General features: G+C 38.6%; 1 protein-coding gene across 1 annotated transcript in view; it reads right to left on the bottom strand.

The window, feature by feature from the left end:
* The window catches only part of NO66 (Bifunctional lysine-specific demethylase and histidyl-hydroxylase NO66), a 295,812-nt gene extending 285,705 nt beyond the window's left edge, over nucleotides 1–10,107 (bottom strand). The window contains exon 1 of the mRNA XM_090407239.1: nucleotides 10,052–10,107. Within this exon, the coding sequence (XP_090263365.1) occupies nucleotides 10,052–10,105 (54 nt within the window). The 5' untranslated portion in view covers nucleotides 10,106–10,107. The remainder of the gene's footprint in view (nucleotides 1–10,051) is intronic.
* Between the last annotated feature and the right edge of the window lie 16,407 nt (nucleotides 10,108–26,514).

The raw sequence follows: 26,514 nt of genomic DNA, 5'->3' as shown, positions 1-26,514 counted from the left end.
AATGAACACACACAAAGCTTGGAAAGAAGCCAAAGGACACACCCATGGGCATGGGCAAGGTGCAATGCACCAAATAACAAGTCACATGTTTGTAGCCAGCATGAATTGGAGGAACATGATGCTCCAAAGTCAGTGCAACTGTGTCCAGTCAAATGGCTGTGAGAAGGAAAATGAGAGTTTGAAAGAGGCGTTGTAATAGGATGCCATGTAGCAGGTCTATCTATTCAGCAAATTATTGACAAATTGGATAATCTCAGGTCAACATTCAGTGATACCATCCTAATAGAAGTACAGGGAGTCAACTGCAAGTGATACCCACCACACAAGCCGAACGTGACCATAGGGTACTAAGAAGGATAATATTTCAAAAACTGCCATTCATCGGCCAACACATTAAATGTGAAGCTTTGAGCATTGATTAGAACATGAATCTACACAAAAACATTTCAGAACTTCAAAGTTCACAACATGGATTTCTATGGTAGGATGCAATATGCAAGCCACACATTACCCAAATCAATATGCAGCATAGTCTTCAGTGGTACAAAGAGTGTATAGTGGTACGTAGATGCTTGAAAAGCTGTTATGAAGTGACAAATCATGTCTACACCCTCTACTGAGCAGATGCCCGGTGAACATCTCTTACCAGAGTGCATAACCCCAACTATGAAATTCAGAGGTGGCAGTATGATGATATACTCCTGGCTTGGCCTCAGAGCAGTGTTTGTAGTGCCCTGAACACTGAATTCTGAGCGGTACCTGAACATTCTGGACAATGCAATGCTTCCTACTTTGTGACATTTCTATGGAACTGACAATTGTCTCTTTCAGAAAGACAATGCACCATGTCATAAGGTTGCTGCTGTAACAGCAATGTCTATGGACATGAACATCACCATACTTGACTGGCTTCCACAGAGCCCTGATCTCAATCCTACTGAACATCTGTCGGATAAGCTGGAGCATCAGGTGAAGTCAAGGTAATCCACCCCACAACAGTCCAGGATCTCATTACATGCCTACAGGAAGAATGGTCCAAAATTTCCACTGATCGCTATCATATGCTTGTGGATTTTTGCAGGGAGTGCAGTGAAAGAAGGGCCTACATCTTATTAAGGTGAGCAACATTGCTGTTAAATAATAATTCTAATCTTTAAAGGTACCTGTGGCATAACTATAAATAATAAAGTACACGATAACCACAGTAATTAACTTTAATGAAATAAAGGTACAAATATTTCATACAAATTAATAGTACATCATCAGTGTAGACAACAAGCAATTCAAAGGAATGGAATACAAAGTACATAACAGTCAATACAAAAGTACATACAAACATTGCTGTTTGTTCCTCACACTTATATTTATGGATGTATTCGATATATGAATTTCATAACCTGGCATGTGACCATCACTGCTTATTGAAGGCCCAAAGTGACCTTAAAAATGTTCAAACTTTGATGAACATACCTCCTAAAAGGAAGTGTGTTCCTTCCTTATATGAAATTCAAATATTAAGTAATGCCAAACTTATTTATTGGTAAAATTCTACATTACCTAACCTACATAGCCCATCCACAGCACTAATATATGATTGATTTAAAATTGTACAAATAGATTTATGTATGATAGATTTACAACGTGCAAATTCCATCCATTTTTATGGATAGAATTTGCACACACACACACACACACACAAATCAGTGTAGGTGATCTTTCTTCTTGATTTTTAAATCAACATACACTGTCTCCCTCTCATCAGCTTGACAATCCAGGCCAACAGAGATGCTGCTAAAGAAGGTCTCCAGCACAACCTTAATCAAGCAAGAGTTCTTAAATGACACAGCTCTGGATTGTACAATTTCTCAAATGTTTTTAAGCAACTGTGTGTTCACATACACTGAGAAAGATATCACATGACAATTCCAATTCCTTATTACAAGCTGCATGTATCTAAAAAAAATGAAAAGTGATGTTCACTTAACACGTGCATCAATTACACATGCCTTGCTAGGCCAGATCATACCTCATGATAATGAGTCAAATCATTTAGTGCAAAATAGCTCAGGATTAGCTTGTTAAAAGATAAGATTGTCATCTGGTCCCATAACAAACATCTTGCATGTTTTATTTTTATTTTTTAAATGAGTGTTTGTTTTCAGCAGTTGGAAATTTTCTAAGAATCATAGTTTACATCCATTCAAGATTTCTGCACTCACCACTCAGACAATGCATTCCACTCACCAACAACTCTCCATGCAAAGAACCTGCTCCTCACTCCCATGCTCATACTCTTCTTATACAGCTTCCAGGAATTGCCTCTAGTTCTACCCTTGTCTCCCTCTACCCTATGAAAAATATCCTCCAGATTAATCTGGCAACAATCCCCCACCAACTTATACATCTCAATCAAATCCCCTCGACCTTCTTTTATTCACAAGGTTCTGCAGGTTGCATTCTCTCAATCTATCCTCATATCCCACATTCCATAGACCTGTATAGACTTAGTGAACCTTCTTGTTGCAGGAAGCTGCTCCATACTACATTAATCTATGCTATATAACCACTGCTTGCTAACCTATCTCATGACAACTTTGCACTAATCTCTCTCTCTCTCAAAAAAAAAAAAAAAAAAAAAAAAAAAAAAAAAAAAAAAAAAAAAAAAATCATCTATTAATCGCATGTGTTCTCTGGCCAGTTTGCCTGTTTTGTGTATCTGGAGGAAAATAAACCTGATGCTTTTGTGTGACATCAGCTAATTCGCCCTTCAGTTTAAGACTTACAAATATTCTTCATGTTCTAGATGTGATTCCAACTCAGGTCTTTCTAACCAAAGTATGTCATTATAATCAGCTGAGTTATGAAACCTAGCTTACTCGAAATATATTTTCCAAGTACCAAATTTTAATTTTTCCCTAGTTTATTTTTTAAACCTGAAACACCTTCACAAACAAAAAAACAATTCATCACATGTGAAAAACTTGCTATAAAATAAAAAATGAAAAAAACACAGCAAATTTCACAAATTGATGTGTAGTCTATGAATGATTGCATGCTACAAATATAACACCAGTTACTCTTACTTATTCTTTTTCCACAAAATTCTGGCTTGATTGGAACAAACATTTCATATTATGAACATTTTTGATGTCCAGTTTCCTATTTTTATTTACAGGCCATTCTATAAAATCTATATCTGATCTCAAAGCTCTATCCTCAACAGCAATTCCTATCTACTGCACATTTAACCAATTCAAATAGAGGTCAAGTAATTATTATAGGGAATTTCATATTTTCATAGATTGGGAGGAGGAATGGTCACAGGCAGGGAAGGAAATCGAATTTATACAGCTGCTGAAAAATATTTACTACAGGCAACATGCAATGGAGGGGATACAAGGTTCAAGAGTACTGGATCTGATCACTGCATCAGAAAACACTAACCAATCTAGCTACACTGCCACAGATTGGAGAAAGTGATCATGTAGCCTGACATGAGAGATTGTCAGACATGCAGAATTTTCTACTAAGAAGGGATATATGGAATTACAATGCAGGTGATTATGACAAGCTGAGGAGTAGGCTTTCAGAAGTGCCTTGGCATAAGATTTTTGGAAGGTACATGAGAGGGAATCAAGGGGCATTTGAAGAAAGCAGTATCACAATGTATACTGTGATGGTACTGTTCTCTAGGAAAGAGATGAAGGTAGAGATTTAGGAGTGGTGGTAGACAGAGAGTTCAAGTTTAGAGGACATATTGCTAAGGTTGCCAAAGTAGCCCATAAGATTGCTTGGCTATTGAAGAACACACGAACAAGCAGAGATAAGGAAGTTGTCATTCCTCTTTATAAGGCCTTGATACCCCACATCTGGATTACTGTGCTCAAGTCTGGTCCCGTAGGTTTCTTGGGGATGAGGAAGCAGTGGAGAGATTTCAGAGGTGAGTGACAAAGATGGTGAGTGGCTTGTTCCCTATGACGATAGATTGAAGGTGTGTGGATTGCAGAAGTTGGTTCACATGAGAAAAAGAGAGGATAGATAGAAACATTTATAGGACAGATGCAGGGGAAATGTTTCAGCACTTGGCTAGAGGGTTCAGAACAAGAGGTCATTCCTGGAAGCTGAATAAAGATGTGGTCAGTAGGAATGTGAGGACTAGATTTTTTGCTTGGAGAGTTGTGAATGAATGGAATGGGTTGTCAGAGCCAATTGTGAGTGCTTTGTCTGTTAATGGGTTCAAGGAGAGGTATGATAGATTGCATGGATAGATTGGGTCCCCTGAGATCAGTCTTCAGACTCCATGAAGGTGCCCGTATAATAATAATAATACTCAGAGTCAGAAGGATAAATCAGAAATCAGGCAGGAGTTAGATGAATGAACAGCTTCATTAAGCAGAAGTTGCATACAAAGAAAAGATTGTGGAATGATTATAAAGAAAAAGGTGATCAGCATGCCTGTGAGTAGTACAAGGCATAAGCAAGAAGGCCTTCTTTCTTGCCTGTACCTTATACCGCTCTGATTTTCCTTATCTATATGGTAAGGAAAGCCAAAGCTAGTTATGACAGAAAGCTAGCTGATGAGGCCCAAAGAAATCCTAAATAGTTCTTTATCTATGTTGCAAGTAAAAAGAGGAATGACTATAGAAGAATGACAAAGTGTTGATGGTGGGTAACAGAACCAAACTAAACAGTTAAATTACTAAGCGAGCATTTTGCAGGGTTGTACCATCTAAGTCAGTGTTTCTCAACGTTTTTTGGATCATGCCCCACCTCTAACGTCTCAAAGGGCTTGATGCCCCCCCCCCCCTCTAGCATAATAGTCAGCCAAGTTCTGAAAAAAGTATAATATAAATATGTGCATGTACATTTTCTAATTGTCCCCCTTGTGGGGCGTACGCCCCAAGTTGAGAAACACTGATCTAAGTGATGACACTGACTGATAGGAAAATAGAGGCACTTAGCATATTGCACCTGCCCTGACTAAGCTGTTTAATTTAAGCCTGCATATTGAGAAGGTGCCAATGGAGTGGAAAGAGGGCAAAACAGTCCCATTTCACAAAGCAAGTTCCAAGACAAAAGTAGCAAATTATAGACCAATCAGTATCTCAGGAGTAGTGATTAAGTGGAATCAGTTGTCAGAGCCGATTGTGAGTGCTTTGTCTGGTGAAAGAATTCAGGACCGGGTGGATAGGAATATGATACTCTATAATGGACAATATGGTTTTCTGAAGGTAGGTCTTGTCTTAGTAATTTGCTTACTTTTTTACAATAAAGCAACAATGGAGCTGGATAATGGGAAATGACTACTCAGTGATATAACTAGATTTTGCAGGGTGGCTGATGGACAGATCGAAGTAGTTTATGGAGTCGCTGAGTCCAGAAAAAGGTAACTGATCAGTGGTATACAACAGGGCTCAGTACTTGGTCCTCTGTTATTTAATGTGTATATCAATGATACAGGAAATACCTCAAGGGCTCACTTTAGTGAGTACGGGCATGGCAAACCCAAGGTACCAGATGCTGGACCATGCCTTACTTCATGTAATATATATCTGTTATATTATTCTGTAGACTGGTCCCTCCTCTTCTTTCTTTGCTTCTTTCTCCTCTCCTTGCTCCTTCCCCCTGATGCTATTAGAGTATTCGAGGGCTAGGGGTGAGTCTTTCCTATCTTGCCAAGTCATTTCGTCTTATGCAGCCACCGAAGGAGGCAAGCTAGCCTCAATAGGTGCCGGTCCCAAGCCCGGATAAATGCGAGGGTTGATGTCAGGAAGGGCATCTGGTTGGAAAACTTCAATGCCAGCTCAAACTATGATATGAGTCAAAGAAAAAATGACATAAGGGCTAGGGCGTACCCCTTAAGCGACGCGCAGCCACATCACCCTACAGCTGCGAGAAGTGGACGAGGGCTACCACATCAAGGGCGGTTGCGGTTAAAGAAGCGAGCCCAGCAGGTGGAGAACATGTTGCGAGTGGGAACACTAAATGTTGGAAGCATGACTGGAAGGGGAAGAGAGGTGGCAGACATGATGAGGAAGAGGAAGCTGGACATTTTATGTGTGCAGGCGACAAGGTGGAAGGGGGGAAGGCAAAGGAACTGGGAGATGGATATAAATTGTTCTACTCTGGAGAGAATAACGAGGGAAGAAATGGTGTAGGAATTGTGGTGTGTGGCAGAATGAAGGGTGAAGTACTGGACGTGGGTAGAAGGAACGACAGGATCATGCGAATGAAATTGGGTCTTGGAGAAGAGCAGGTGGTCGCATTATGTGTATATGCCCCGCAAGTTGGTTGTACAGCAGAGGAAAAAGATGAATTCTGAAACATGTTAGATGAAGAAATGAGGGAATTGGAAGAAAATGAGATGGTGATTGTCAGAGGAGACTTGAACGGACACATAGGAAGACAGAATAGACTGTGAAAGGGTGCATGGTGGCCACGGAGTGGGAATGATGAACCAGGAAGGAGAGAGGGTTGTGGACTTTGCAGTAGCGTTTGATCTGGCAATTGTGAACTCATTTTTCTACAAGAGGGAAGAACATTTGATAACATTTAGGAGTGGTAACAACAGTTCACAAATTGACTACATTTTGACTAGAGGAGTTGACTAGAGGAGACTAAGGTTGTGACAAATTGTAAAGTAATTCCAACAGATCAAGTAGCACAGCAACACCGACTGTTGTGCGCAGACTTTAAAATAAGATCGAAGATAAGAACCTCTGGATGCCATGGGATGAAGACAATTAAGTGGTTTTGCTTATAAAAGAGGAGAGTGTGAGGAATCGTTTTAGGGAGAGGGTGTTAGAGAGGATTTCGGATGGACTGGAAAGTGTACAAGATTGGTGGAAACATAATTCAAAAGTAATCCTGAGCTGTGCAATCGAGGTGCTTGGCGAGACATCTGGAAAGATTAGAGAGCAGAAGGAGGGTTGGTGGTGGAATAATGATGTACAAGTAGCAGTGACAGCCAAGAGGAAGGCAAAGCAGAAGTGGGATGAGTCAAGAGCAGAAGAGGACAGAGAGGTGTACAGAGAGAGAAAGCGAGAAGCCAAGAGAGAGAGAGAGTTGTGGCACAGGCAAAGGCTATGGCATATCAAGATCTGTATGATCAATTAGAAACAAAGGAAGGACAGAGAAAAATTTACCAACTATCAAAATGTAGAAATAAAGCAGCAAAGGACATCTTACATGTGAGGCAGATCAAAGATGCTGAAGGAAGAGTATTATGGAGGGATGTGGACATAAGAAACAGATGGAAAATATACTTTGAGGGACTTTTGAATGAGGAAAATGCAAGCACTCACAGAGGAGATGGGCAGCCTTCTGAGGGGATTGTGCAGAACATCAGTAGAGCGGAAGTGATGGAGGCCATGAAGAGGATGAGGAATGGAAAATCGGTGGGCCGCGACAGAATTCCAGTGGAAGTGGGGGAAAGAGGGAATTGACCTGCTGTGGGACCTGTTCATGAAAGTTTGCCAACAGGAAAATATACCCGAGGAATGGAGGGAGAGTACCGCTCCCTCCATTCTTCCACCATCCCTTAGGACTGGTTGAGCCCTCCTAATGAGGGAATTAAGTATTTTATGATTGCAGATCCATGTGTGTGTTCACGGGCCAGTTTGCCTGTTCTGAGAGACGAAAAACCTGAGTTTCTGGGTGAAAAAAATCCTACTTCTATATGAGACTGGCTAACTCTCCTTTAGTCAAAAGAGACCAGATAAAGGTTCCTCACGTCATGAATGGAATTGAACCCAGGTCTTTCCAACCAAAGGGCTTCATCTATACTAACTGAACTACAGAGGCTCTTGTGGTATGATTGTGGACAAGGTGTTAAGCTATAAATTCACATGTGTGCAACAGTAATTAACTTTTTAATAATATGTAAATATTTTGTCTTAAGTATCATAAGACATCAATCACCACCACTACAGTTATAAACAATAGGAATTATATTAAAAAAACACATTAGTGCACGCTTACATTTGAATTCCTCTAAGTATACAGTAGTGTGTTTAAGGATGTAAGCATGTGCACTAATGTGCTTTTTGAATATAATTCCTATTGCTGTTTATAACTGTACCGATGTCTTATGATACTTAAGAAATATTTACATATTATTAAAAAGTTAATTACTGTAGCATATGTGTGAATTTATAGTTATGAATACTCCACAGGTTTCTCTATATAAGAAAGGGTGTTGAAGTTTAGTTGGAATATTGCAAAGGCAACCAAAACAGTATCACATGGTGTCAGGGGCAAATGCTGGTCTTGAAATTCACGCTTGCTCTTGTTATCATTCAGTGAGTGAGAGGTGGATTGAAGTCTGATTAGCGGAATAATGAATTACTGACCATTTGAAACTATATGTTTAGAAATTTATGTACATTTAATCATACAAATATAACATTTATTTTACAAATGATATTCTATCTTTTTCAATTTAGCTACTTGAATACAAATTCTACCCTATGGTTCTTCTTTATGAACTGATCAATAACATCATCATAAAAAGTTGGTTGTAACTTAATTTTCCCAAGCAACACACACCCTTGTAAAGGCTGGCTGAAGCTCTAGCTAGAGCTACTTTGACTGGCATATGGCCTTCTGTTTAAGACGACGTGAAGGGAGCAGAAATGGTTATGCACACGCATGAAATCAGAGTGCTGCAGCAAGGACCTGGAAGCTCTGACAACTGAGCAAACCAAGGCAGCTTTGACGAGACGAGCAAGCATCAGTTAATAATTAATATTATTAATACACAATGCAAAGCTCAATTATTGCCACGCAAGCTTAAGACATCTTCTGTCTACAAAAATAAAAGCCTAAATGGAATGCTTATAAATGCATGCATTTATTAACAAATAAATATTACTTCTTTCTCAAGTAATGAGCTTGAGAAAGAAGTAAAGAATTCTCCCCTGCATGGTGTTGAAAAACACACTAACGAGCAGGGATACAGAGATTATTGTTCCCTTATGTAAGGCTTTAATAAGGCCATGTCTGGCCTACTGTGCACAGATCTTGACTCCTGGATGTCATGGAGATGAAGAAATAATGCAGATGATTCAGAAGCAGGTGAAAAGATTGTGATATGTCTATGGAATTGTCCCTATGAAAATAAATTGACAGTCTGTGCACTTCAAAAATTAACTAACAGGCAAAAAAGAGGAGACATGATGGAAGAATTTAAATTATTATTATTATTCATGACACCTCCAAGGAGTCCGAAGACTCATCGCGGGAGGACACCTAATGTACAACTCTCTGTCTCCACCACCACCAAACCTCTACTACCAATCAACTACACCAGTGCCATTTGCCATCCACCACAACAAGTATCTTTTGTCTGTAAATTGTTTGTGCTCTGAAGGGCCGATTTGTCTATATGTAAATTATTAAAGGAGTTTTATAGGATTGACAATTGAGGGTTTTTTTTTTTTTTTTCAGTACATGGCAAGAAGGTAGAGAACAAGGGGTCACCAGTGGAAGTGTGGTTGGTAAGGATGTCAGGAATAAATTTTTTGTCTGGAGAATAGTGAATGGGTTGCCTGAGATAGTTGTGAATTTTTCATCAGTGAATAATTTTAAGGTGAAGTACGATAGGCATTATGTAAATAATGGATTGCCCACAATGAGTCTTCGGACGCCATGAAGTTACCCGTGTAATAATATGTGGAGGAGAGCCATTTCCAGATGGACTCAGTCACTAACGGCACTTCAGTTGTGAAGACTGGGGTGAGATTTTTTACTCCCCTAAACTAAGAGTATATCACGCAAAACAATAAACCAGACAGAAGGGCAAAGCAACGTCAATGTTAAGTAAACATCTAATTTTATTATATTATACAACAAAGAAGCGCATTACAATAGATTTTTGGAATCAACATAACTATGTTCATGGAATACATGGTTTAAATTAACTAGCTCGCGGATATATTCCTGACAAGCAAGCAAAAAAAAAAAAAAAAAACATTAACAAATGATTTCATTCTCATTGTGACATTCAATTTTCTAACATACGTATACATTCCATACGACAAGCGTTTCATACCTTCCTCTTTTTCTTAAACACAGCAAAAGCAGATACACGCTTCTCTGACAACATGATCACTATCGGCTTTAAAGTTTGAAATCAACTGATTTCGGGCTGTTGCGAATGGAACGCCACCTATACATTGGACAGAAAAACTGGCGAAGGTTTCTAAACACTTTGAATTAAAAAAATTAATAATTAATATTAACGGTTTAGTTAAACTTTATGTAAACCTTAACTTTTCAAAATTTAAAGTAAATGATGTACAAAATAAATTATTAAAATTAACAGTATGCAAAGATAATGACATAAATCATGTTTGTTTAAAGTGTATCTAAATAAACATGGAGATGAATAGCGCCTCCGTAGCGCAATTGGAAGAACAACGGTACATTGCGCCCTTCGATGGGAATAGGCCTAAGTTCGATTTTCGTCGCGACGGGAGGAATCTTTATCTGGTCGATTTCAATCGAAGGTGAGTTAGCCGATCTCATACAGAGGTAGCAGGGTTTTTTCTCCCGGAAACTCGGGTTTTTCATCCCGCATACAGACAAATCGGCCCTTCAAAACACACGCAATTTACAGACAAAAAATACCACTTGTGGTAGTGGTGGAGGTGGGCGGTAGGTGGCGTTGATGGAGATGATTCGTAGTAGAGGTTTAGAGGTTGGGTGTAGTGATTGCGACAGTTGTAGGTGTCCTCCCACGATGAGTCTTCGAACTCCTTGGAGGCACGAATAATAATAATAATAATAATAATAATAATGAAGAAATAGTGTAGAGGATTCAGAAGCAGGTGAAAAGATTATGATATGTCTATGGAATGTCCCTATGAAAATAAATTCACAGTCTGTGCACTTCAAAAATTAACTGACAGGCAAAAAAGAGGAGACGTGATGGAAGAATTTAAATTATTATTATTATTATTATTATTATTATTATTATTCGTGACACCTCCAAGGAGTCCGAAGACTGATCGCGGGAGGACACCTAGTGTACAACTCCCTGTCTCCACCATCACCGAACCTCTACTACCAATCAACTACATCAGCGCCATTTGCCGTCCACCTCCACCACAACAAGTATCATTTGTCTGTAAATTGTGTGTGTTCTGAAGGGCCGATTTGTCTGTATGTAAATTATTAAAGGGTTTTTATAGGATTGACAATTGAGGGTTTTATTTTTTTTTTTTTCAGTACATGGCAAGAAGGTAGAGAACAAGGGGTCACCAGTGGGAGTTGTGGAAGTGCGGTTGGTAAGGATGTCAGGAATAAATATTTTGTCTGGAGAATGGTGAATGGGTTGCCTGAAATAGTTGTGAATTTCTCATCAGTGAATAATTTTAAGGAGGGCTTCAATGGTGATATACAGCTATTTGCAGATGATGCAAAGTTGGAGAGTGTTAGGAAAAGTAATGCAGATGTTGTAGCTTTGAAAGCGACTGCTTGAATGGAGGATGAGTTTTATTGGGGGAGATATCCTGCCTAGTGGGACAAATGATAAGCGTATCCGCTTTCTAGCCAAAAGGCTGAGGTTTCGAATTCCGCCGTGGACATGGATGTTTGTGATTGTCTGTAAAAATACTAGTGGTGGTGGTCGACGGTAGATGGCGTTGGTGTAGATGAGAAGGTAGTTGCTGTTGGTGGATTGGTGGAGTGGTGGAAACGGAGAGTTGTAGAATAGATGCCCTCCCTCGATGAGTCCTTGGACTCCGTGGAGGTCTTGCATAATAATAATAATAATTTTCATGTAGCAAAATATAAGGTTTTAAAATTTGGGAAGTAAAGATGGAATGCAGAATATAGGATTGATGGGGATATTTTATAGGAAGTGGAGGAAATGAAAGATATCTGGTGGTGATGGTGAATAGGGACATGAAATTTCGTGGGTAATAGCTAAAATTGTGAGAAAAAACAATTGATTATGCGAATGACAGGGAGAACACTAAAGTCTAAAAGTAAGGATGTTTTGATTCCATAAAACAAGGCTTTGATCACGCCTCATATGGATTACTGTGAACAGATTTCGTCACCTGGTTTTCAAAGGGATGATAAGATCTTCAAGAGAGTTCAGAGACGATTGACTGAGCTGGTTTCTTGTCTCTGGAATTTGGAATATCAGGACAGACTGAGTGGATGAAATTACAGAGCCTAGTGGATAGAAGGAAGGGGGAAGACATGATCGAACGTAGAAGTTGGCAAAAGATAATTTCCAGATTAAAATGGATGAGATTTTTCATAGATTATCTGAAGACAGGGTAAAATGAGAAGCCATCCCATGAAGCTGTATAGGGTGATTGTAAACAAAGGGTGAGGAGTAGAATTTTTCGTTGAGAGTTGTGGCTGACTGGAATACGCTGAATACAGCGACAGTGAATACGGTCAAGTCGAGGTATCATGAGCTATGCATGTGAGAGTGAAACCGCCCGAGACGAATGTCTTGGCTCCATGGAAGTCTGTTGTTGTTGTTATTGTTGTTGTTGTTGTTGTTGATGATGATGATGATGATGATGATGATGATGATGATGATGATGATGATGATGATGATGATGATGATGATGATGATGATGCAGAACTGGAACACAGTGGGAAGGGAGGAGGACAAGAAAAACTACTAGGAAGTAAGTAGTAGGTATATGAGGAATTGAATAAATTTGATATTAATAAGACTGTATTAGTTGATGATATTTCACTGCGTTTATTAAGGGAATGTTCCAGGGAGTTCAGGACAGCTTCGACGTATCTTTTTAATATGAGTCTTGCACTGGGCCAAGTCCCAAAGGAGTGGAAAGCAGGAAAAAAACGTTCCACTTCCTAATGGAGATAATGAAAATAGATCTTCAAATTAAGGCTAGTATGATGTCAGAGTTGTGGATAAAGTGATAGAGAGGTTAGTTAGGGTCACAATACAGAACTGGGTTGACAATAGCAAAATACTCTTTGAAGTTAGCATGGGGTTTGTTAAGAGAAGATCAAGTTTTAGCAATCTGCTTACTTATTATAACATAGTGACAAATGCATTAGATAAGAGAGTTGAATACACAGTGATGTATTTAAATTTTGCAAAGTCCTTTAATAATGGCCACATGACAAGCTGGTAATTAAATTGGAAGGGAGGGGGAAGGAGTAAATAAGAGAATAGTACACTGCATAGAGACCGGATCTCTGATAAGTATTAGCAAGTTCTCTGTAGGGAAGCGATATCTCAGAAGACGACAGTCACAAGTGCTGTGTCCCGAAGGCAGGCACTAGGACAGTTGCCTTTCAGCATGCATGTTAATGATATTGGGGAGGTCTAGATGCTGATATGCAGTTATTTGAGGATTACGCAAAGTTGGGGGAAAAATACCCTACTTGGAAGGAAGTCAATGGACACCATAGTATGAGGAACAAACAGCCATTACGCCCACCTTAATAAGATGTAGGACCAGGGCTGGCGGAAGCGGCATGCAGAACATGTGGTGCATGCGGGTGCCGCTACGAAGGGGGCGCCGCCACGGGGGAACCGTTCATAAGTTCATTTTTAAGAAAAAAAAAATTTTATCATAAAAACAAAAAATTCTTAGAATGATCAATATTAAAATAAATAAGGCCGGATAAAAATTAAGAAAAATTGTATATTGCGGCCTCTTTCATCAGCCGGCTGTTTACAATTTTGCAACGAGAGCAGGCTAAATGCTTGCGTAGAGAATGTTGTGTCTACTGCAGTCTATTTAAAGTGAAATGGTGAACGGTTTTCGTATGCAGAAACGAATTTTCGTACAAAACATTTGTTGCTAGTTAACCAGTCATATGGTACGCATCTCAGTAGGCTACTGACAGTAGCGCAGTGCTGACTATTATTTCGTCTCTGTGTCGTGTTGTGTAATAATTTCTTGTGTGTATAAAATAGAAATGAAATCAAAAATTAAAAAAAAAAGGTTATCCGGTGCACAAAATCGTAAGCGACTTGCTGCGAAAGAAGCAGATGTTAAGAAACAAACTGGGGCTCTTAATAAATTTGTTAAAATATCAAAATATTCTGATGCACATTGTAACCAACTCGATACATCAGAAATCAGAGTTCAAGAACCGTGCACATCATCCAGTTTGCATGAAAGTACTATTGCAACTATGAACAAGATAATAAGACACATGATTTAAATGAAAAACAGTTAGGAGAAGATTTATTTGTAGTTGACCACAAAATTAACACATTGTTAGTCTCTGTAAATTTAGAAGATCCAGGTGAATGGAGAAATATTGATGAAAAGTTACGAGTTGTTTTAATTGAAATGGGGCCTGTTTAAAAGAAAAATATATATCCCAGAGATACATATGGTCGTAAATTTGGCGACACGTATTATAATAGAAAAATGGAAAATGGGGAGCTCGTGCCAAGAACATGGCTAATTGATTCCGAAACTTTAAATTCTGTTTTTTGTTTTTGTTGCAAACTTTTTGCACCTACTGAATCAAGTAGTCTTGTAGAAGGTTATAACGATTGGAGAAATGTAAGTACAACTTTGCATAGACATGAGACTAGTTTAACTCACATGAAAAATTTCTTAAAATGGAAGGAACTTGATAAAAATTTAAAAAACAAAACTACTCTTGATTGCCAGACTCAAAGCATGTATGAAATGGAAAAGACGCATTGGACGAGTGTTTTAGAACGCTTGATTGAAATTATAAAATTCCTTGGTAGCCAATTTAGCTTTTCGCGGATCATCTGATAAATTATATGGAAGGAATAACGGCAATTTTTTAAAATTAGTCGAACTGTTTGTGAAGTTTGATCCCGTTACGGAAAAATAATGTTGAAAGGGCCCTACATCGAAATAATAGAGTACACTATTTGAGTAAAGACAGACAAAATGAAATATTGGAAACTTTAAGAAACGCAATCAGGGATACAATTTTATTATCAATTCGAAAATCTAAATATTATTCCATAATTTTAGACTGCACACCTGATGCAAGTAAAACAGAACAAATGACCAATATTATTCGCTTTGTTTCCTGTGACAATGGAATTGTCAAGATCAGCGAAAACATTTTAGGTTTTGCAGATATATCTGATTCTACAGGACGTGGTTTATGTGCAACAATAATGGAACAACTGAAAAAATGGAACATCTCCATTGAAGACATGCGAGGTCGCTTTTTACGTGCCATGTGCCGCTCATACTCTAAATTTAATCATTAACGATACAGCCAAAGTATATGCAGATACAATTAGTTTCTTTGCAATTATTCAAGAAATATGTAATTTCTTTTCATTCTCTTACAAGCATTGGGCAATCCTTTTAAAGTTCGTAAAAAATTTTAACATTGAAAGAGCCATCAAAAACGCGATGGGAAAGTAAAATTAATGCAATCCGCCCTCTACGATATCAGTTAGGAGAAATTTACGATTCACTTTTTGAAATTTTTAGTAACGAAAATTTTAATAAAGAAACTCAGCATGAAGCACATATATTATGTGCTGAAATAAATGACTACAAATTTATTTGCTCTCTTATAACTGGGCATGATTTACTTAACAGAATAAACCCTGTGAGTATAATGCTTCAAGACAAAAATATGAACGTTACACTTGCTTTAGAATTTATCGAAAACATAAAAATATTCTTACAAGAGTATCGATCACATACAAATTTTAAAGAAGTTCTAAAACGGCAAAAGAACTGAGTGAAGAGGTGGACGGAGAACAAGAATTTAAAACTGGTACGGAAGTCCGACGACGAAAGAAGACACGACTATTTGACTTCGAGCGTCATGACGAAACGCCACAATCGCCAGAAGATAAATTTAGAGTGAATGTGTTTTATACACTTCTAGACGTTGCAATTTGTTCATTAATGGAACGTCTTGAACAACTAAAAACAAACAAAAAAATCAGCTAACGCCTTTTTATTCCCATATACGGGGAGTAGGCGAGGCCATTTAGTCCTATCTAACTTTTGGAGACTGAGTGGGCAGTTCAATCTCCACTGGTACCAATCAGAGATAGATGGTCCAAGGCTATCACTAATTAAGCGGTACACAGTGAAGAGAGACGGCTCAAATGTGCAGCCATCTCTTGGTCCCTAACCCTAACACAATATACTTGATGTCTGAAATAATGTGGGTTCTACGGTCGATTTTCTTGAGTTTACTGGACGAAAAACCCGCTTGCCCGTGCCAGAGATCGACTAACTCGGGAATCGGTCGAAAAAAGGCTTAGAAAAATTTCCTCTAGTCGCCGACTAGACTCGAAACCAAGTCTTCCTTCGTGCGGCCAAGCGCCACATCCACTGAACTACACAGGCTCTGATTATTTCAATTTCTTGTATAGAATTCTACAAATTCATAACGAAGATTTACGAAAAAATTGTGAGGATTTAGAGATTCTCTTGAAGGACGGCGACAATAAAGACGTAAATGCAATAGAACTATATGACAAGTTATGTGCTTTCCGGGATATTTTTCGGAAGGATAATTTAAATATTCAAAACCCTTTCAATATTTTTAATTTTATTGTATCCAATAATTTATCTTTCCCTAACTTTTCAATTGCTTTAAGAATACTGTTAACCTTACCTCTTAGTGTAGCGAGCGGTGAATGATGCATTTCCAAGTTGAAATTGATTAAAACCTACTTAAGGACAAGTATGTCACAAAAAAGGCTTGTTAGTTTAGCGTTAACACTTTCATTGCCAAGCTGAAAATTGGAATTTCGTGTGGTGGCCAAATTTTTTTTATTTTTTTGTTTAGTTAACGATGTCCGTGAGATAACGCGTGATCGGCCGTTTGGTGAGAACTCGAATCGCGCGATATCGCGTGATTGGCAATGAACGTGTTAATAGCTATTGAAAATGATATATGTGCGGAATTAGACGTTAAGACCATTATTTCTAATTTCATGAATATGAAATCATAAACCCTAAAATTTTAATTAAACAGATTTTCAAATATATTTATGTAATTTAATTTATTTTCTGTTATTTTGTAAAGATGTTATTTTTTGAATATTCCTTTTTATTCCCGTCTACGGGAGTAGGCGAGGCCATTTAGCCCTATCTAACTTTTGGAGACTGAGTGGGCAGTTCAATCTCCACTGGTACAAATCAGAGATAGATGGCCCAAGGTTATCACTAATTAAGCGGTACACAGCGAAGAGAGACGGCTCAAATGTGTCGCCATCTCGTGGTCCCTAACATTAACACAATATATTTAATGTTGAAATAATGTGGATTCTACGGTCGATTTTCTTGAGTTTACGGGACGAAAAACCCGAGTTTCCGGGAGGAAAAACCCGCTTGCCCGTGCCAGAGATCGACTAACTCGGGAACCGGTCGAAAAAAGGCTTGGAAAGATTTCCTCTAGTCGCCGACCAGACTTGAAACGAAGTCTTCCTTCGTGCGGCCAAGCGCCGTAGTATGCAAACGCTACATCCACTGAGCTACACAGGCTCTCGAAATGCTTATATTAAATGTTCTAATTATTTCTGAATTCTTTTCTTATTTTCTCATCTATCTTGAGTTTCTTTTATTTTCCTAAAAGATAGTTCCACTTATAAAAATTATTAAAAAGTTTTTACAAGTTACTAATAATTTAGTAACTTGTAAAATGCAAGAATTTTTTAAACTTTAGTTCAAATAAATTTTAACTTTAATTAAAATTCACTTTAATTTTGTTAGCGATTCGGTTTGGTGAGAAGGCTAAAATCCTGTATCATTATATATTCAACGATTAAAGTGAAGTGGCTTTATCAAAATTCGCTTTAACCTTTGATAATTTTTTGAATATACGGGTTTTTAACGATTATCCGGCCTAGTCAACACCCCCGGTTCGTTACATTTAGCGAACCAACGTGTGGCTGTTCTGTCAAAATTTATTTAAGAAATTTCAAATAATTTAAAGTTTTATTATCGTAAAAGAACCACACATGCCAGAATCGTTACAGGAGCGCTTAGATAGACATTGCATGCGGGCGACAAAGACCCTAGCGTCGGCTCTGTGTAGGACCTCCTTTCGTTGTGATGCATTTAGCAGTTCTATGGAGCATAAATTTTCCAAGCATACGTTAGCAGTCAATAAGAATTTTGGAACATTCTTGTAGGCACATAATGAGGTCCTAGATTGTTGTGGTGCATACGTCCCTTGACTTCATCCGACGCTCCAGTTATCCCACAGATGTTTAGTCGGGGTGAGTTTAGGGCTCTGTGAAAGCCACAGAAGTGTAGTGACGTTCGTCGACAAACCACACAGATACACCAGCGGACTTAGGACATGGCACACTGTCTTGCTGAAAGAAAATGGTCAATTCTGTAGGAAGCACTGCATTGTCTAGAATGTTCAAATACCTCTCAGAGTTCAATATTCGTGGTATCCAGAACAAACAGAGGTCTGAGACAAAACCAGGGAAAACATGACCATACCAGCACATCAGCACCTGGGAATTTCAAAGTTGGGGTTATGCACTCTGGTAAGAGATGTTCACCGGGCATACACCTCACCTGTTCGGTAGAGGGTGTATTCGTCACTCATAACGCACAAGCTTCTTCATCTCACTGTACATGCTATTCGGACCATTGAAGACGACTCTTCTTCTTGGTTCGGGCAATGTGTAGCTTGCATATTGCAGTTCTACAGTATGGTGTAAAAAACTACTGAATAACTGCAACGATATGTTACGGAGCAAACGGATCTATTAACAAACGAATATATACTTATACCTGATGATATGTACACCCACAGCTATTGGTAGAACCATTATCAAATAAAGAATTAAAAACGGTACGTTGAGGGCGGGAAATGGACACCTTGTTTTTCAAGACAGGTTTCTAGCACATGCGAAAGTTCTATGTCATCTTGACCAGGGAAACTAGAACTACCAAGGGAGGGGGGAGTGGATATGCGGACATCAGTGAGACAGTTGAGTATAAGAATATATATAATGTACCCGAGCCAGTGCTAAGGACAAGAAATCGGAATGGGACAGTTAGAATAACGCATCAAGATAAGGAGTGGGACAAAGGGACCTCTGCATTTCATGTATAGTAATGCCAGGAGCATTAAGAACAAGAAGGAAGAATTTTTGGCCTTGATTGGCTCTTCCTGGCCACAGGTTATTGGCATTAGTGAAACATGGCTGACAGAAGATTATATAGTTAGTGGGATAGCATGTGCAGGTTACAATGTGTTTAGGAGGGACAGAGAGAATAAAATGGGGGGGAGTGTTAATGATGATAGCTGATGAACTGCAGCCGAGGAGAATTGAAGTTGTATTGCAGGACTGAGAAAAGAGCTCATTTGAGGGTATTTAGTGTGAGATTGAGACTGGCAGAACCAAATATACAGTTGGGTGTCGCTATAGACCAGCTAATGGAATAGATGGTGGAGATAGTATGCATAAACAAATTGATGAAATGAGTGGAAGGAGGGTAATTATTATGGGGGATTTCAATTATGGTAACATTGATTGGAAGGAGGAGAGGACACATGTGAGGAAGGAAATGGATTTTATTCAATTATTAAGGGATAACTATCTGACACAGCATGTAAGTGAAAATACTAGGGGTTTGAGAGTGCTTGACCTGGTAATAGCATCTGAGAATTTGACTGTAATGAATATGACCATCTTGCCACCTATTGGTGAAAGTGATCATAAGATCTTGACCTGGGAGGTGTCTAAAGGTGTGGAATTTTCGATTAAGACAGGGTATAGGTGGAATTACCGTGCTGACAAGTATAACAAGCTTAGGAGATTGCTTGGATCAGTGCCATGGCATGTTAAACTGCAAGGGCTGGATGTCGATAGAGCATGGAAAGTCGTCAAGGAGAATTTACAGGAGGTTATGGCTGATTGCATACCTAGGGTCCGAATAGTAAAACAAGTAAGGGTTAAATGGATGAATAATACCATTAAGCTTGAGCTTCAAAAAAAAAGAAAAGAAACATTGGAGGGAATTTAAAGAGAAAGGTGACCTGCAGGCACACGAACGGTATAAAGCGCAGACCAGAAGGGTAACGAGTGTGGTAAAAAAAAAGCAAAAGCGGATTATGAAAGGAAACTAGCTATGCAAGCTAAAGAGAATCCCAAACAGTTCTTTCAATATGTTGCAAGCAAAAAAAAAAAAAAAAAAAAAACTATACACGGCAAATTGATATTAAGGAATGACGATGTTAAGGAGCTCACTGAATCCGAATGATATGCAAGAGTATATCATCTAGGTGGTGACATTGAAAAATGAAGGATCCATTAGTTTATAAGGGAATTGTGATGAATGTAGTGGAGGTGAATAGTCTGTTACAGAACCTTAATGAATACATCTGTGGGATTGGATGGTATACAGGCACGGGTCTTACGTGAAGCGGCTAAAGAATTATCAGTGCCCTTGACCATGTTGTTTAATCTGAGTCTCGGGTCTGGCTTAGTCCCGAAGGCGTGGAAAGAGGGGAAAATAGTTTCACTGCATAAAGGAGGATCCAAGACTATGGTTGCAAATTACCGACCGATCAGTATATCAGGCGTCGTTGTCAAAGTCTTGGAGGAAGTAGTCAAGGGAAAAATACAGGAATGAATTGATGAAAATGAGATACAGAGGACAGAATGCTTTGTGAAGGGTAGATCATGCCTCAGTAACTTGTTCAAGTTTTATAACACAGTGACAGCTGAACTGGAGAAGGGTATTGGGTTTTACGGTGATACTGCTGGACCTGGCTAAGGCATTTGACAGGATACCACATGGAATTCTAATCCGTAAACTACAACATATGGGAATGGATATTGGGTTGGTGAGATGGTTAGGTATGTGGTTGATGGAGAGATATCAGAGAGTAGTTTATTCAGGAGTAGAGTCCAAAAGACTGCTTCTGACTAGTGGTGTGCCACAGAGTTCAGTTCTTGGACCACTGCTGTTTAATTTGTTCATTAACGATATAGGGAAGGATCTAAGAGGAACAGTTCATTTGTTCACTGATTATGCAAAGTTAGGTAGGGCAATAGTGAATGCAGAAGATGTCAAAATCTTGAGGGACGACTTGGATAGATTGGAGTTCTGGGTTAAGGAGAATGGATGTCAATTTAATGTGACAAAATGTAAGGTTATGCATTTTGGGGTGAAAAGATTAGCAGTAGTATACCATATTTGGTGGAACTATACTCCAGGAGATTGATGAGGACAGGGACTTGGGAGTGTTGGTGGATAGGAAGATGAAGTTTATTGGGCACATTGCAAAAGTGGCTAAATCAGCTCATCAACTCACTTGGTTGTTGAAAAATACTTTGACGAGCAGAGACAAGCAAGTTATTGTACCTCTGTACCGAGCCTTGATAAGACCTCATCTCGACTATTGTGTCCAGATTTGGTCACCTAGGTTCCTTCTTGATGGGAAGGAGGTGGAGAGGATCCGAAGGCGAGTGACTAAGATGATAGCGGGTCTATGGAATGAACCATATGAGAGCAGGTTGAAGATTTGTGGGTTGCCGAAATTAGTTGATAGGCAGAGAGGGGAGATATGATTGAGACATTCAAATTGCTAAAGGGTTTCTATAGTATTAATTCAGAGGATATTTTTGAGATCAGGACTGGTGGTGGGAGAACTAGGGAACACCTATGGAAACTGGGCAAGAGTGTGGTTAGCAAGGGTGTTAGAGCTGGGTTTTTTACTTTTAGAGTGGTAAACGAGTGGAATAAGCTGGCAGAGTCTGTTGTGGGTGCTATGACGGTGAATGAGTTCAAGGCAAGGTTTGATAGATACTGTGAGAATGTCATATAGTTGTGTGGACATGATGTTTAGGGCCTCCCTCGATGGGTCTAAGAACTCCCTGGCGCCGCCCGTAATAATAATAATAATAATAATAATCTTGCAGAACAAGGGTTGAAACATCTGCTGGACATATTGTGTACTTTCATCCCTTGGGTCATCAAAGTTTGAAGACAGATCATGGTGGAATATCCATTCCTTCAGCATACTCCAAAGGAAGGTATCAAGTGATGTGAGATCAGGAGAATGTGAAGGGACGAGAATTCTGTGAATCGTGACCTGAGCATCCTGGAGAAGTGTTCTGATAAATATGCTCTGGACCACGTGATGTGTGACAGGTTGCTCTGAGCTATGCATGGGTTAGAATACCTATGTACAAAATGGAATGTTTTTTTGCATGGCATATCCTATGCGAATCCTTAGTGGAAGGAACCAACACATTCTCGATCTAGCGTTCGCTATTCAAGGTCACGGTTACACCATCCTATTCAATAAAGTACGGCCCAATTATGCCATGGCCGGGAACCGTACCGTGTGGTGATCTTTCCACAAATTTAGGACTGGAGAAATCTGTAAATTTGTCTGTCTATGTGACTGCTTAGATGGAAATTCGCTTCGTCCGAGAACACCATTATGGACGGATCTTCATCAACATTAGCCACCACGCATGCACAGTATTCCGCCATGCAGAATAATCCGTTGCTATTAAACACTGACCCACCCGAATGACGTACGAAAAGGCCCAGCTCCTTAAGGATTCTCTTTAGTTACACCCAGGTATCCAAAGTTTTACCGCTTGTCAGTATTAACCACATTCTGGAGACTCTAAGACCTGTTCCAGAACACTCCCTTGATTCTCATTTGTGTTAACAGTTCGTGTTCTCCCCGAATGCCCTTTGCTTGCTGCCGAACTCTGCCGGTACATTGGAGCCTTTCGATTAAGTCGATGATGACAGTATTGCTTGTGCACATTTACGGAAACGAAGGAAAAAACTGCTCATAAACATGTCGTAGGTTGGACCATTTGCACTACACACACCATTTCCACAGCTAAATGTAATGTGTAGACTTTACAGCTGTTCTTCTATTAATGTGTATGCAGTCGAAGGGCATATCGCATGTACTGAAGTGGGTGTCAAAGTTCAGTACTGTTTTTTTTTTTTTTTTTTTTTTTTTTGCGCCATACCGTACCACGGAAACTCATGTTGTGAGCCTCGATCTAACTATTTTTGTGCAGATTCATGTTCAAGTGGATACCGGGAACTCCTCAATAAAAAAAATAAAAATAACAAAAAACGATTTATTTATTTATTTATATAATCATTTGTAGCTCCTTACAATAGCGTTGGGCGAGTGTTGTGGGTTGTCTACTGCGGGTATCGCTTGCATCTTAAAACTCCCCCAGTTCTCTCTTGGCAGCAATTTCACCCTGACCCAGTTGCACTGGCCTGATAATGTATCATATATCTCCAATTGATACCTTCTACAAACATATGATTCGTTAAATGGCACGATGCACCTTGCCCTTGGAGTCGTCCATTGACTTCATTCAAGCAGTGCACGAGGAGTAGAGCGAATGAAAAAAATTACAAGTAACTTTCCGGCCTTGCAATAGAAAGCCCTCTATCTCCTTTATGTGTGTACGTATTGATGGAAAAAACCAGCCAACGCCTTCTTTTCCCGAATAGGGAGTAGGTGAGGCTGTTTTGTTAGCCGTATCTAACTTTTGGAGACTAAGGGGGAAGCAGTTCAATTGCCACCGGTAGTTAATCAGTGATAGCGCCCAAGACTATCACTAATTATACATGGTCTGGTGAAGAGCGGCAACTCATTAGTGCCGCCATCTCGTGGTCCCTAAACCAGCACTATGTTTTACTGACTGAAAATAATTTGGGTTCTACGGTCGGTTTTCTTGCGTTTACGGGACGAAAAACCCGTAAATGAGCTTCCGGGAGAAAAAAGACCCTCTTGCCAATGTCAGAGTTCTAATAATAATTCAGGAACCGGTCTATCTTAGTCAAAGTTCCTCTAGTCGTCGATTAGACTCGAACTTACGACGCTCTCTCTTTGAGAGATTTAGAACCATGGAAGGCACATGTCATCTCCACTGAGATAGAAAACCATGGAAAACATTTCTCGATATCTACAAACAAAATCCTTCAATTTGGTGGAAATATGTAGATGACGGAAATACAGCGAAATTATCTGGAAATACTGCGCTGTTGACTTGCACGATATTCTTCCATTTATCAACTCCTTCCACCAAGAAATATATTTCCCTTTTGAACTTGATAATGAAGAAAAACTACTTTTCCTAGTTGTTTTAATTACTAAAAAAGATCGAAGGACGGTTCTCTCTTAGTGTATACCACACTTCCACTCATTCAAGTTGTTACTTACACTCATCCTCATTGCACAATATATCACCGAAATTGTGTATTATAATACCATCGAGAAAAAAGGATGATCTCTATCGCAGGAGATAAAGAAAAACTGAAGGAAGAATTACAGTCCGCTACTCCAACTTCTTGTGCGCAACAAATATTTTTAAAAAAACATGCAAAAAATTGTATTCTCTACTCCTACTTAACAACACAATGCTGATATTCCCTACAGAACATTTTCCGTTTCTTTCTCATATTAGTAGATTTTCGCTCAATATCGCTGCTCTCCTGATATTTCATGGCATAAGAGTGGCCTTCAAGCCCATTTTAACCTCTCGATGTTTAATTCTTTCGCCTAAAGATCCAACCCATTCTACAAACATCCCAGGGATCCATGTTCTTATAGCCTCTCTTACAAAATCTAGATGTTTGGAATTTAGACAGAGAGAGAGAACATATTGGAGATGTTAATAACAACAGAGAAGCCAGCGTGGATCTAGCTTTTGATTTCTCCCACAGAGATCATACATCATGCCGTTGAATGGGATAAGCGTTCCATAGAGGAAAACTTCACTGCTGGTAATATAAAGAATATACTGTGGTTATCCGTTCACAAGACACGCTCACTAGGAACCAAGTAATGATCCAGTGTGAAATTTGGAAATCGCTCTTTAGATCTTTTCACATGTCAGACTTTTTAACTTTTCAGCCAATTATTTTGCAGACATCACTGAACAAGAGCTAACCATTGCAGCTTCCACTCTTTACGGTTCCAACACATAATAGACACTAAATTAGAAACTTTTATTTAACCACACTACTGGCCAGGACGTATATATACGTCCACATTACCATGGATGCGAAGTGCATATTATAATTGTAATACCATTGATATTACATTGAAATTTATGATGGATACGAAGCTTTGGAGGATCCATATTTGATCTTTAATGGCCGGTAAGGTGGTTAAGATGCGTCGGACTCCTTTATCCCGAATTACAACACATATGCAGTTTGACATAGGTTCTGCAAGACACTGGAATTTAACTTGCTCAGATTTGATGGAATAGAACTTTGTTTCCAATCTGTTTTTCTAACATGTTCCATATACATTCTCATTGGGATTCAGATCCGGACTTTGTGGTGGTCAGGGAAATTTCTTCCCGGAGATTCTGTTTTTTCATTCTTCAAAATATACAGCCCGGTCGGAAAATTGCTGCAATTTACACTCGGTACCTTTTTCGACAGGATGAACCGCTTTATCATAGCTTTATTAAGTTTCTCTAAAGCCAAGTTACTTGATCATGATAGGCAACTGAGCCTAACATGTTAAGATGAAGAAAATTAAATGAAAGAATTACTATTGTCAAATATTTGAATAAAAAAGAAGAAATCATTGCATTAGGAATTATATGTGCTACATTAAATTGATAAAGAAGAGTGGTGGAAAATAATATTATATTTCTTGATAAAATTGTGTTCATTAGTTTCTAAAACTTATGTGATACCACTTCTTATATGAATCACTTCATTTTCTGCATAATAACGATGATGTATTATAGAGTCAACGTTGTTTTAGGCTTTTTTTTTTTTTTTGAAACTCTTTCCTAGTTATTGATTTTTGTTGCAGATAATTAGAATCTCGGGTTTTTAGCCAGGTAACCAATAAAAATTGGCACTTTATTTCAGATAGAGCAGGTTAATATTATAAACATGAAATGGCGATAGTTATCTACGTATTCTCTTCACCTGTAACTTCAATTTGTCCAATAGAAATCAACTCAACTGCTGATTATATAAAAGCAAACACCGGCTATCGAACAATTTCCCGAGGTTAGAACTGAAACAAATTCAGCTTTTTGCCTTTTTTTTTTTTTTTTTTGGATTGAAAAAAAAAAAAAAAAAGTAGATTTATTATTTAATTTTATAATCGCTAGAAAAAATAAGCCAATATTATTTTTGGCGATAAATAGATAACAACTCGGATTAATTGCAATTTTTCAGAAAAAATAAAACTCTTTGAATATATCTATAATTCAGCTATTGAAAGCTAAATAATGTCTTTGACTAGAAAAAAATAAATAAATAAAAGCAATGACCAAACCATCATCATCATCATTTTAAAAATAAAAATTATCAATGCAATTCAATTTCATTTCAATAACTGAGAAAAAAGTCGTTTGGTTTTTGATTAACTTTAATCTTTGTTAAATTAAACATTTTGGTTATAATAATTTCACAAAAGCACCAAGCATCTGTCTCTTGAAGTCAGCAAATTCTGGAAAGAAATGCGAGTTGAATTGGTTCCTAATTGAAGTTGAAGAAATTTAAATTATAGTTAGTTATTTAAAGTATTGGACGG

This window comes from Typopeltis vanoorti, chromosome 17, assembly GCF_054136105.1.
Source record: "Typopeltis vanoorti isolate ZY-2024b chromosome 17, IOZ_Tvanoo_1.0, whole genome shotgun sequence".
In the NCBI taxonomy this organism is placed as follows: Eukaryota; Metazoa; Arthropoda; class Arachnida; order Uropygi; family Thelyphonidae; genus Typopeltis; species Typopeltis vanoorti.
This window is presented reverse-complemented; position numbering and strand designations above follow the sequence as displayed.